This window comes from Leucoraja erinacea, chromosome 6, assembly GCF_028641065.1.
Source record: "Leucoraja erinacea ecotype New England chromosome 6, Leri_hhj_1, whole genome shotgun sequence".
Lineage (NCBI taxonomy): Eukaryota > Metazoa > Chordata > Chondrichthyes > Rajiformes > Rajidae > Leucoraja > Leucoraja erinaceus.
Genome location: NC_073382.1, coordinates 70,171,797 through 70,183,892, shown reverse-complemented (window position 1 = coordinate 70,183,892; position 12,096 = coordinate 70,171,797). Strand labels below are relative to the sequence as shown.

At 40.4% G+C, this 12,096-nt stretch overlaps 1 protein-coding gene across 1 annotated transcript in view; it reads right to left on the bottom strand.

Annotated features, from left to right (window-relative positions):
- Positions 1-12,096, bottom strand: part of arhgap42a (Rho GTPase activating protein 42a) — a 252,691-nt gene that overhangs the window by 80,416 nt on the left and 160,179 nt on the right. Inside the window, exon 4 of the mRNA XM_055637337.1 lies at positions 5,809-5,880. Within this exon, the coding sequence (XP_055493312.1) occupies positions 5,809-5,880 (72 nt within the window). The remainder of the gene's footprint in view (positions 1-5,808; positions 5,881-12,096) is intronic.

Below are 12,096 nucleotides of genomic sequence, written 5' to 3'. Positions count from 1 at the left end.
TCATGTCAAGAGAATTTAACTATCATAAAGTACCGTCAATGGAACAATGAAATACTGTTTCTATGGACCAATGGAACAATACTTACTGGAGCTTTACAGGTCCATTAGTATAATAACACGCAGATAGACACACAATAATCAGTAGTACAATAAATTAATAATCAGTAATACTAGGTAATCAGACTATAACAGCGTAAAACCAAAGTCTTTAGTGCAACCAAAACAAAGTCCATAGTTAATTATAGTTGCTCAGGTAGGGTTGTAGTTAATGTCGTGCAATGCTCAACAGCCTGATGTTGCTGCAAAGTAGCTGTTCTTGAACCTGGAGGTTACACAGTTTTTAGGTTCCCATACCTCCTTCCCAATGGTAGCAGCGAGATGAGTTCATGGCCAGGGTGGTGTGGGTCTTTGATGATATCAGCTGCCTTTTTGAGGCAGCACCCCCTGTAGATCCCTTCAATGGTAGAGAGATCAGTACCTATGATGAACTGACAATATGTGCAACTTTTTGCAACGTTCTTCATGCTTTGGCATTCAAATTACCAAACCAGGTTACTGTGCAACCAGTCAGCATGTTTTCTACCATTCACCTGAAGATGTTTGATAGAGCATTCAGCAATCTATTGAAGGTCCTCAATCTTCTAAGATAAACTTCCTTTGTGATTGAATTACTGTACCGGCCCCCAAGTCAGATCTTAGAGCTATTCACATCCAAAAACTTGAAGCCATGGACTTTCTCTACCAATCTCCCGATGGATGAAGACAGGTTCATGGATCCTCTGCTTTTTCTCCCTGAAGGCAACAGACAGCTCTTTGGCTGGAGAAGGTCAACAAGTCAGGCAGCATCTCTGGAGGACATGGATAGGTGATGTTTCGGGTCGGGACCTTTCTTCAAGCTGATTGCAATGAAGGAAAGAAAGCTGGAATAGAGGTGGGACCAGGAGAAAGCAAGTTACAGGTAAGGGTTTTTTTTAAATTTTGATTAACAGATGGGTGGACAAAGGCTAGCGATAAAAAGGAGAAAACAGGGTGACAAAAAGGGTCCAAAGGAGATAAAGAGACCAAACAGTGTTGATAAAGAGACAAGAGGAGTGTAACGTGCAGACTGATGGAGGGATATCAGTGGAAGGGGACAGAGAGGGGCGGGGGGGGAGAGGAAAGGTAAAAAAAGTTGTGGACAGAAAGGGGGGGGGGGGGTTGGGGAGCCTACCTCCTGTCACTCATCATTCTACTGTTATTCTAACTGGGACTATCCAATTTAAAACCTGGGAGCCTCTGGTAACCATGAAAATAGAGTAATCGGAGGTGAGCTCAGCTCCTTGAGATGCTCCTGCATTGAAGACGAGGACTTTGATCCAATGGCAATGAAATATCTGTGACATATTTCCAGTCAAGATGGTGTTCGACTAGACCTGCAGCTGGTGACATTCCCATCTGCCTGCTGCCCTCAGTCTTCCTACAATAGACATTGCAGGTTTGGTAGATATGGCTGAAGTGACTTGCCAAGTCACCATGTCGAGTGGAATCCCCCACTTCTTACTGCTATTAGTCTGAACGTCTTGAAAAGTATCAATGCTGCACTCATCCTGTACAAAAACTTAATCTATCAATTTCCTTCACAGAAATGCCTGACTCGCTGAATTACTCCAGCACTTTTATGCTCAAGATTCTAATATGCAGTCATTCTGCCATGTGGCTGGTCCAGCTGAGTTTGGGGACATTGGTGGCATGCAGGATGTGGATGATGGGGAACCAAATGATTTCTATTATCCCCCCTCCTTTGTCATGCAATGCAATGCTGCTGTACCCAATACTTGCCAAGCTTTGGTCACCTCTGTTTAGAAGCTCTCTTCTTTGTAGTCAGAAGGGGATAGTCAAAAATTGCTTGGCACTTTCGTGGTGCACTCGCTGAATTACTCCAGCACTTTATCAGACTAGGTCTGAGTTCCTTTTGCCATGTGGCTGGTCCAAACTTGTTGCAGGACGTATGGGGCAATGAATGCAATGCTGCCTAATATCAAGGGTATTGAAGAAGATCTCTTGTTGGGAATGACCGTGAGTTTTCTGCCACTTTGCAGGATAACATCAGCAAATGACCGTGATTGTTGCAGGATCATCAGAGAAAATGGACTCTTCTGACCTTATGATGGAAGGAACGTCATTGATGTAACAGGGAAGATGAGTATGGCTGAGGAGCACCTTCAGTGATATGTGTAGGAAGGAACTGCAGATTAGTTTAGCAATACAGCGCAGAAACAGGCCCTTCAGTCCACCGATTCCACACCGACCAGCGATCCCTGCGCACTTACACCATCCTACACACACTAGGGACAATTTACATTTATGCCAAGCCAATTAACCAACAAACCTGTACGTCTTTGGAGTGTGGGAGGAAACCGAAGATCTCGGAGAAAACCCATGCAGGTCACGGGGAGAACATACAAACTCCGTACAGACAGCACCCATAGTGAAGATCGAACCCGGGTCTCCAGCGCTGTTAGTGCTGTAAGGCAGCAACTCTACCGCTGCGCCACCATGCCGCCCCAGCACCAGATGCTGGTTTAAATAGAAGAGAGACACAAAATGCTGGAGTAACACAGGCACCATCTTTGGAGAGAAGGAATGGGAAATGTTTTGGGTTGAGACCTTTCTTCAGACTGGTCACGTATATTTCCAAAGTTTACGCTGGAAGGTTTTTAGCTTATAGGAAAGGAAAATAAACATTATTCCTCTGAAAGCACTGAGTGATTTAAATTTGTCTCCTTGGTTGGCGAAGATAAACGGAGGAATAACAGGAAGATTATGTCAATACGTTGGTACGAGAAGTACAAACAAATGAATAAACTTAACCAATGATGGAAAATTAGAGGCTAGAATTTGAAATGTTTCGAAAACCATTAATCCCAATTAAAATATTACAAAAGAAAATTCTTCTTACTAATTTCTCAATGAATCGCCTTGACAAGTGAATATAATGTCGTGGGAAAAGAGGGTTTTTTAGTATGCCACAGTACAATTTTAAGTAAAGCAAAAAAAAATGTAATCTGGTTGTCATCAAGTGTCGAGAAACAAACAATGCAACCCACAAGCAAGAATTGTGAACATCTGGACAGATAAGGTTCATTAACCGTCTGTACCCTGACCAGTATTCAGGCTTTCATGTTTTCGTTATTTATCTGGTATTGCAGATACAACAGTCGGTGGGTAATTGGGTACATTTTTTATCTGCTTGTTTCATTTTTAAACCCAAGAAGTGAATTGCAAGCCTTTGTAATGGATATCAAATTGAACAAAATTGTATCAGCAAGGAGAATGTTTTTTAAAAAGGTAATCAGTCATCAGTTATTTCAAATTAAAATAGCTAACAATTCACATCAACAACATTGGATTTTGATGTAATCAGTTTGCAAAAGTAATCAGGCATTCTAATAAATGCTGCTTAATATCTTTGATGAATTCAGTGATCTAGGCCACACAATATATCTCACAGTGATCTCCCTAAAGTTATCAGCTGGAGGCCAAAAAACCACAATACCAAATAAGGAAAGCTAATTCATGCCTGAAATCCTTTCCCAGTTAAGTCACCAAGCTATTATTTACATTAACTCAATAACCACAGTGGCCACATATCAAAAAACAGGCTGTAATTCATCTTGTTTCACAGTGCCAATACTTGCTTGACACATGTTAAATCTGAATAATCTTATGCCATATGCAATACATATTTAGTATATAAAGATTTAATTATTAAGGTTAGGAATCCATGAGCAATCTGGAGATATATATAAAAAAGAGACAGGATTGCCTTCACTGATTGATGATTGTGTGCCAATTCTAAAAAATATTTGATAAAAGTACTGCAGCTTCACTCCAACGAGACATTTCTGACCATCAGATCTGCATTCTTTCCATAAAGGAAATCAACTCCTGCAAATCCATAGGCATCCGCAGCCACTTGTCCAACTGATTCCACATGCATGGCTCGACAACAAATCTTCAGCTTTGGTTGGTATCATTGCCAAGCCATATCTTGCCTTTGCCCTTAAGTCATCTTCACTTGGTATTAATTAGTGCAGGAATAACTTAATTCCCAACTGAAACTGAATGCAGAAAGGAGTTAGAGAGCTTAGTAACAAGGTATCAAGGAATCAAGTTCTCCCTCAATGTCAGCAAGATGAAGGAGCTAGTTATTGACCTGCAAACGAGGTGGTGCATATGCCCAGGAAACGAGGTGGTGTATATGCCCAGGAAAAAAGGTGGTGTATATGCCCCAGGCAGCACCAATAGGGTTGAAGTCGAGGCTCGAGGGCTTCAAGTTTCTAGGCATAAACATCACCAACCATTGGTCCTGGACCATCCATGTTGAAGCTACAGTCAAGAAAGCACAACAATGCCTATATTTCCTCAGAAGACTTAGCTTGGCATGTCTCCCACAACTCTTAAGAACTACGGTATACAGATGAACCATAGAACCACCCTATCAGCAGGCAACATAACTTGGTTTGGCAAATGCACTGTCAAAGATTGCAAGAAATTGAAGAGAGATGTGGATCTAGCCCAGTCCATCAAACAAACCAGCGTCCATCCCATTAAATCAATCTCCACTTCATGCAGCCATGAAAAAGCAGCCAACATAATCAAGGATCATTTACGCCCCTGTCATTCCCTCTTCTCTCCTCTCCCATTGGGCAGGTATAATAACTAGAAACCAAATATCACCTGATTCAGAAACATCTTTTTCCTCACTGTTACCAGACTACTGCTACGGTGATGTCCGACCTCACTATGGTCCTTGGCCTTTTTTTAATCTGTACTTTCTCTGCAGCTGTAATGCTACAGAACTCAGCACTGTACTCTGTGCTCTGGTGGTTTTCTCTCTATACCACCTGTTGTGCATGGCTTGATTGTACTTACGTAGTTGTATGTTTAGGTTTGATATTGTCACATGAACAAACTTTTCCCACTGTTACTGGCTGCACAATAATAATGAATCCAACGTGTAAACTCTATCGTAAAGCTCACTTTACGTGGCGGCTATTTGCATACCTTGGCTATGCACGCCGAGAATTTCACTGTAACATGTCACATGTGACAATAAAGTATTCCATCCAATTCTATGCTGTGCTGCTCATGGATAAATGTTGCTATCTTTTCAAGAACTGCAAAAACATTTCCGATTCAAACTGAGTGAATTGCTTAAATAGTGTTTTACATTGGCTAACATATTACAACCACTCTTAAAGGTATGCAAAAAAAAACCCACTTTGGTGCACCACATCAGTGGGTTAAGATAGCAATATTTTATTTATTTTAGTGCCCGAGGGCAAAACAGTCCAATGTTCTTATTCCAGTCTAAGGGGCAATTATGTGGAGGAAGGAACTGCAGATGCTGATTTAAACCGGAGATAGACACAAAAAGCAAAGCAAAATACAGTTTCAAAGACAATGATGATAAATAAATACACAACTTAGAAATATGAGTGCAATTCTTGCCTCCGTGTTGCAAAAGGAATACAGAATTGCCGCAGAAAGTGCAAACCAAAAATGCACAAAAGCTTTGCAAGCATAAAATTCTATATGGAAAAACGCAATAGTGATGCAAGACACATCAAAGTAAAAACATCCACAAAGCAGGTACTTCATTCTGTACTTACTTGGTTCTGAAATCACAACTAAAGTAATCTTTCAATATCTGAATGTACAAACTATTCAGACCCAGCTCTCTTTGGAGCTTTTGAATATGTCCGCCATTTCTGTGACAACTGGGAAAATATATTCAATTATAATGAACAAAACTATATTACTTACTTTTGCTGCCCCTATTTGATCTTTACGAAACTTCTCCAGTGGTGCAATTAAAACATCATTGGCATTTTGAATCTAGAATAACATGGAGAATAAAATATAAATTGTTGCCACATTTTACATTCATCTAATTCGTGCTCAAATTATCTTACAGTGTTATGTAAACAAAACAACACTGTAGTAAGATGAAGACCATAATGTTTCTATATCTTCTCCCCAATCTGAACACTTGTACGTTGATAAGTTTAGTGTTGATGTGCAAAAAATATTGAAAACATTCAACTAAAACCTTTTATACAAGACCTTTAATCTGGCCATAGAAAATAAAATTACATTTAATTATCATAAATGTCAAAGCCACATAAAAGTGCATCTAGAATTAAGATCCTCAATGGAAACAATTTTTTTCCCAGCTGTCAGACACTAAATTTGCTAACACTGACACTGACACAAACATTCCAATTGTGGGCTTCACTTAGACTTAGACTTAGATCCTTTATTTGTCATTCAGACCTTTATGTCTGAACGAAATGTCGTTGCCTGCAGCCATACATGTAATAATAAACAACAAAACACACAATAAACACAAATTAACATCCACCACAGTGAGTTCACCAGGCACCTCCTCACTGTGATGGAGGCAAAAATCTTAGGGTTACTGTCTCTTCCCTCCTCTTCTCCCTCTGCGCTGAGGCGATACCCCACCGGGCGATGGTAAGTCCACCAGTTGCCGTTAAGAGATCGTACCAATTAGTGCACTGCTTATAACATATGAAACAGGAAAGGGACCGTGCCAATCAGCCTTTTGTTCTTGTTCCATCAATAAAGTCGTACTTGATCCAATTTTAAGGGCCTGTCCACTTGAGCGTCATTTGCACGTCATTTACGCAACATAATTTACGTGTCACAACGCTCAACGCGCGTGGTGACACCCATGTGATGCGCACATTACGGGCGCATGATGCGTGGTGACGTAGGCAGGGTCGAAACAGCGCCTCAGGATTTTGAGATTCACAGAATCTTTGCACGCCACCTGCGTGACGTGCAAATGACGCCCAAGTGGGACAGGCCCTTTTGTCTCAGCACTATTTCCTGCTCTTTCTCATGACACCTCAACTCCCACACCTTTCTCTGTGTCTCTGGCCTAAATACATTCTATGATTCCGCAGCTCCGGGATGGAGATACAATCCTTTGCAAAGGACTTAATTATGTAAATGTTGTCCAGTAGACTTTGCATAACATTAGGTCATAATTATCTGCAACTCTGAAAATAATCCATATTTGCATATTTAAAAATATGCAGCACTGATACGTTCATTGTTTCTTCCAAAATGCTCAGCATGGGGAATCTGATTCACCACCTGAGGGAGAGTGGTAAGAGGTGTCCTTGCCCACGTTCGACTTAATGCAACAAGACTTCATGAAGCTGGCAAATCACCGTTGACAACCCGACTAATCCTTCCCATGTATATCACTTTGCTGGTTTTACTGACAAGTCCCGAACCCCTTTGATAAATCATTCTCAGGGATTGTGATGGAGGAGTAGGGCATGTTATCTGCATGGCATAATTCTGCAAGTACGATCACATCAATCTGTGCTTTACTCTGTGGATTGGCTCTGCCAATTTTGATGTTAGGCTCTGACGTTTGAGAGATATCTTTGCAAGTTTGACTAGGCTTGGAGTGGCTTTGCCATGTCAGAATTCAGTGCCCGAGTAAATGCTCCAGGTCCATACAGATTTATTCTTTGTTTGTTTGTATATCTCAGCACAGAATGTGTTGTCTATGTGAACTTCAGGATGGCTTTTGACAAGGATCCATATGGTAGGCTAATCTGGAAGGTTACGTCACATAAAATCCAAGGGAAACAAGCCAATTGGATTCAAGATTGGCCTAGAGAAAGGAATGAATACGTTTATTGGCCAAGTATTCACATACAAGGAATTTGCCTTGGTGCTCCGCCCACAAGTGACAACGACATACAGTGATAGTTAGCAATGACACACAAAACATTAAACATTAATAATCAAAGGGTTGTGGAGTGTTGTTTTTCAAATTGGAGGCAGGTGTCCAGAGGAGTGCCACATGTCTTGGTAGTGAGTCCATTTTAACTTTTTCGTTGCCTATATTAATGATTTTGTTGACAATTATGTTAAATTGTTCTTAAATTTGCAGATGACACCAACATTGATGGCATAATGAGAGTGGGGAGGGATATACACTTTACACCAGAATCTAAATCAATTGGGAAGGTGGGCAAAGGACAGGCAAATGTTATTTAATTTGGAGATAGATGCACTTTGGTATCTCAAACCAGGGCAAAACTTGCAAAGTAAATGGTAGAATCTGGGAAAATGGTTATAGAATAGGGAAGTGTCGTTCCAGAAAAGTGGCAAGTGAGGTGGACACATGAAGAAGGAAGAAACAAGGAAAGGCAGAAGCTGGTTTACAAAAGAAGACACAAAGTACTGGAGTAACTCAGTGGGTCGGGCAGCTTCCCTGGAGAACATGGATAGGTGACGTTTTGGGACAGGACCATTCTTCAGACTGGTTGTGGGGGGAGAGGTGCGGGGTGAGAGGAGAAAGCTGGAAGAGATGGGGCAGGACAAAGCCCGGCAGGTAATAGGTGAGCACAGGTAATGGGGTGGTTGGTGGTTTGATAAGCAGGTGGTTGAACAGAGATGAAAAAAAGGCGTGACACAAAAGGTTTGAAGGATAATTTGTATTCCATGTGTACCACTCAAAACAAAAAAATTCACACTTCAAAATAACATTTACTGAAAATGCACGCTTTGTATTTAATTATCTAAATTTAGATTGATAATTTAGATAGCAAAGTGGTGAGTGTAATCGCTTATGTCATTGATACAATGCTAAGACCACATAAAATGCTACAGACTGGCTGTAGAAAAACACCACACAACTTACAACAACCATGTTCTTTAACCATTGCCAAAATCATCAATCTGTTTCTTTTCAGGTCCAAGAAAAAATGGACTGAATTCCCTGTTGGTCATGTAAACACATGAGTACTTAACTCAAAACACCAAGTAAAACTAGTAGGTGTTTGCTTGTATTCCTGGATAATAATATCAGCAAAGTATTCCTACAACTCAACAGCTGCTTCAGATCTGAAAACTGTTGAATTTCAATCAAATTGCAAAGAATCTGCATGCTTGCAAAGTGTAAGTCAGAAATGAGTTACAAATCCTTAGGCACGGTGAGAAGTGAAAAATTCACTGCTGCAGACCCAGCCAATACTGTAAAATCTCCTCAAATGGATAACTTCAAAATTTGTACTCATAGGAAAGGGTGAAATCCAATGCTGTCATTTAAAAAAAAAATCTGGTAACAATGCAAAATCTGCAGGGGAGACACACATTATTTACGTAGATGGATATGGCCTACCTAATTCTGAGTGGGGTACAACCTACAAACTGAATTCATCATGATCTAATGAGAGAAAATAACTTGAAGCCAGTAATACTTAACAATTTGATTTTGCAGTAAATATTTTGGCCAGGTAATGGTCTAAAGCATTCAGCAGTCTTATATTAACTAAAGGCAGCAGAAACTGTTCTAATGCCAGGAATGAAATTGTGTTATATTCATGATCCTTATATGCAGCTGCAAAGGCAATTTGACCTGTGATAGATATTGTACAGTGAATAAAATCTCTAGTTTTCTGGATTACTCAATAGCAAGTGAAAGATTAATAAACAGGGCATGCAATGGAACTTCAACAAAAGTTAACATCTATTTAGTGCCTCCAAAGATATGAGCCAGCCTAAATCACTGAAAGCTTGGTCAAAGAGATCATAAAAGATTCGAGACAAGATAAAAGATTTCTTGACATTTGTGGTTAAGTAAAATAAACTTTGAAAGTGTATGAGATTCAGACTCCGCACTGTTTTGGTCCGTTTGGTCCTCGAAACAACAGAAAATCTGCTTTGTATAGTACCTTCATCATCTCAATGTGCCACAACAAATATAACTGCCATTGAAATTCTTAGTCCAAAATGTAGCCGCTTTTGCGAAGGGATTTATAAGAACATCCAAGTTAATTACACAAGCTTAGCAGCAGTGGAAATATAAAACTACTGCATTCGATTACTAAATATAAAAGGAACATTACATATTTTACATCTCAGCAAAAACCACTGACCTAGCAGAGTTTTGTACTTTGCATGCTTTTCAAGACCAGGCATTTCTTCATGTCCCTGGCCTAATTTGCATCAATAAGCGAGTTCGGTATTCCGACTGCACATGCCCAGGTCATAGGTCACTTGCTATAAACAATCTCGACACGGTGGTGCTGCGTTGTGTTGTTTCTTCCGTGGTCGAGGTCGAAGTCTCGACCCGAAACGTCACCTAATCCTTCGCTCCATAGATGCTGCCTCACCCGCTGAGTTTCTCCAGCATTTTTGTCTACCAGTAATAACCATATTATCAATCTTGTTTCAGTGATGTTCATTGGGGGATAAATATTGGCTAAGACACCAGGATAACTCGCTTGAGAAAAGGAATGGGTGACGTTTCGGGTCAAGACCCAAGGGTCTCCAGAGATGCTGCCTGTCCCGCTGAGTTACTCCAGCATTTTGTGTCTACTTTCAATTTAAACCAGCTTCTGCAGTTCTTTCCTACACAGGATAACTCCCTTGTTTTTCTTCAAGATAGTAGTATGGGAACGTTAATGGCCACCTGAGAGGAGGTGGGCCTCTGCTAACTATGACCACTAAAGATCACACTTCCTCCATACTGCATTGGAAAACTGATTTTTTTTCTCAAAGTCTCAAGCAAGGAATGTGAACCAGCAAACCCTGCACCCACTCTACCATGCTTGATACCTCAGATTAATTATTCTGAATAATTGACTAATTATAGCATTAATTAGTTAATTATGCACACTGATATTTCAGAAACTTGGAAAAGTTGTGATTTCAAGACAATTCGAAGTGTTCTTCAGCTGACCAAGAAAAACACCATAGAAATAAATTGAAAATAATTTATTTTATATCGTTCCATTTTTCAGAAACAATTACAAGTAGTTTTGCAATGTCAATAGTTGCTTAACTAATAGATCTCATAAATGTGTCATGAAAATAATTACATGAGTGAGGCAAAGGGAATTTTTTGGTTAACAGAATTTCAGATTCAGAATAACAAAGTTATTTTCCTCACAGGATTTTCAAAAGTAAATGTATTTTTAATAGCTATAACCTATTTACATTACTGAAATCTAAAAAAATACTCAAGGCTGTGTTACAATGTTTTAGTGTGTGTATCACTGTATGAGAGTTAATAGAAACTATTGTTTGTTATTTTTAATGACCACCTACTGTTAGTGTATCAGCGGTGATCTTAAAGGAATGTCGATTACTGGGGGAGGTTACATGGAAATAGATGTTTTTCCTCCATACTGCTTTTGTTTGTCAAGACAACTTTGTTTTGTGCTTGTCAATTTCCCAAGTAACTTTGACGTGGTTCTCTTGTTCCCAATCTAAATCGTGGTATAACCTATTCCACCCACGTAATACAGATTGTGTTCCCTAATAGATCACTCACATTATATCTAGTTCATGTTATGTAAACATGCTGTAGCAGGACTGCCTGTGCAGTATATAAGATGTTCTCGTAAAGAAATGACAGTGCCTTTTCTCTTTCATATCTTTCCACAGCTTTTCAGCCACGTGCCCTTCACAAAGGAGATAGTGATCGACTTCAGATGGAGTAGTGCTACACATACCACAGTTAGCATGGATGCCGCCAAAGTAGAGACGTTCTAGGCGTAAATTTCACCAACAACTTCTCCTGGACCACCCATATGAAAGCAATGACCAAGAAAGCACACCAATGCCTCTATTTCCTTGGAAGGCTTATGAAGTTTGGCATGTCGCCAACAACTCCCACCTTCTACAGATGCGTCATAGAAAACATTTTATCAGGATGCATCACAGCTTGGTTTGGGGACAGCTCCATCCAAGACCGCTAGAAATCGCAGTGAACTGTGGACACAGCCCAGACCATCACACGAACCAACCTGCCTTCCATCGACTCCATTTATTCCGCACGCTGCCTCGGCAAGGCCAGCAGCATAATCAATGACGAGCCGCTCCCTGGCCACTCCTCTTCTCCTCTCTCCCATCGGGCAAAACGTATAGAAATGTGAAAACGCACACCTCCTAATTCAGGGACAGTTTCTTCCCGGCTGTTATCAGGCAACTGACCCATCCTACCGCAACCAGAGAGCAATCCTGATCTACTATCTACCTCATTGGTGAGCTTTGATC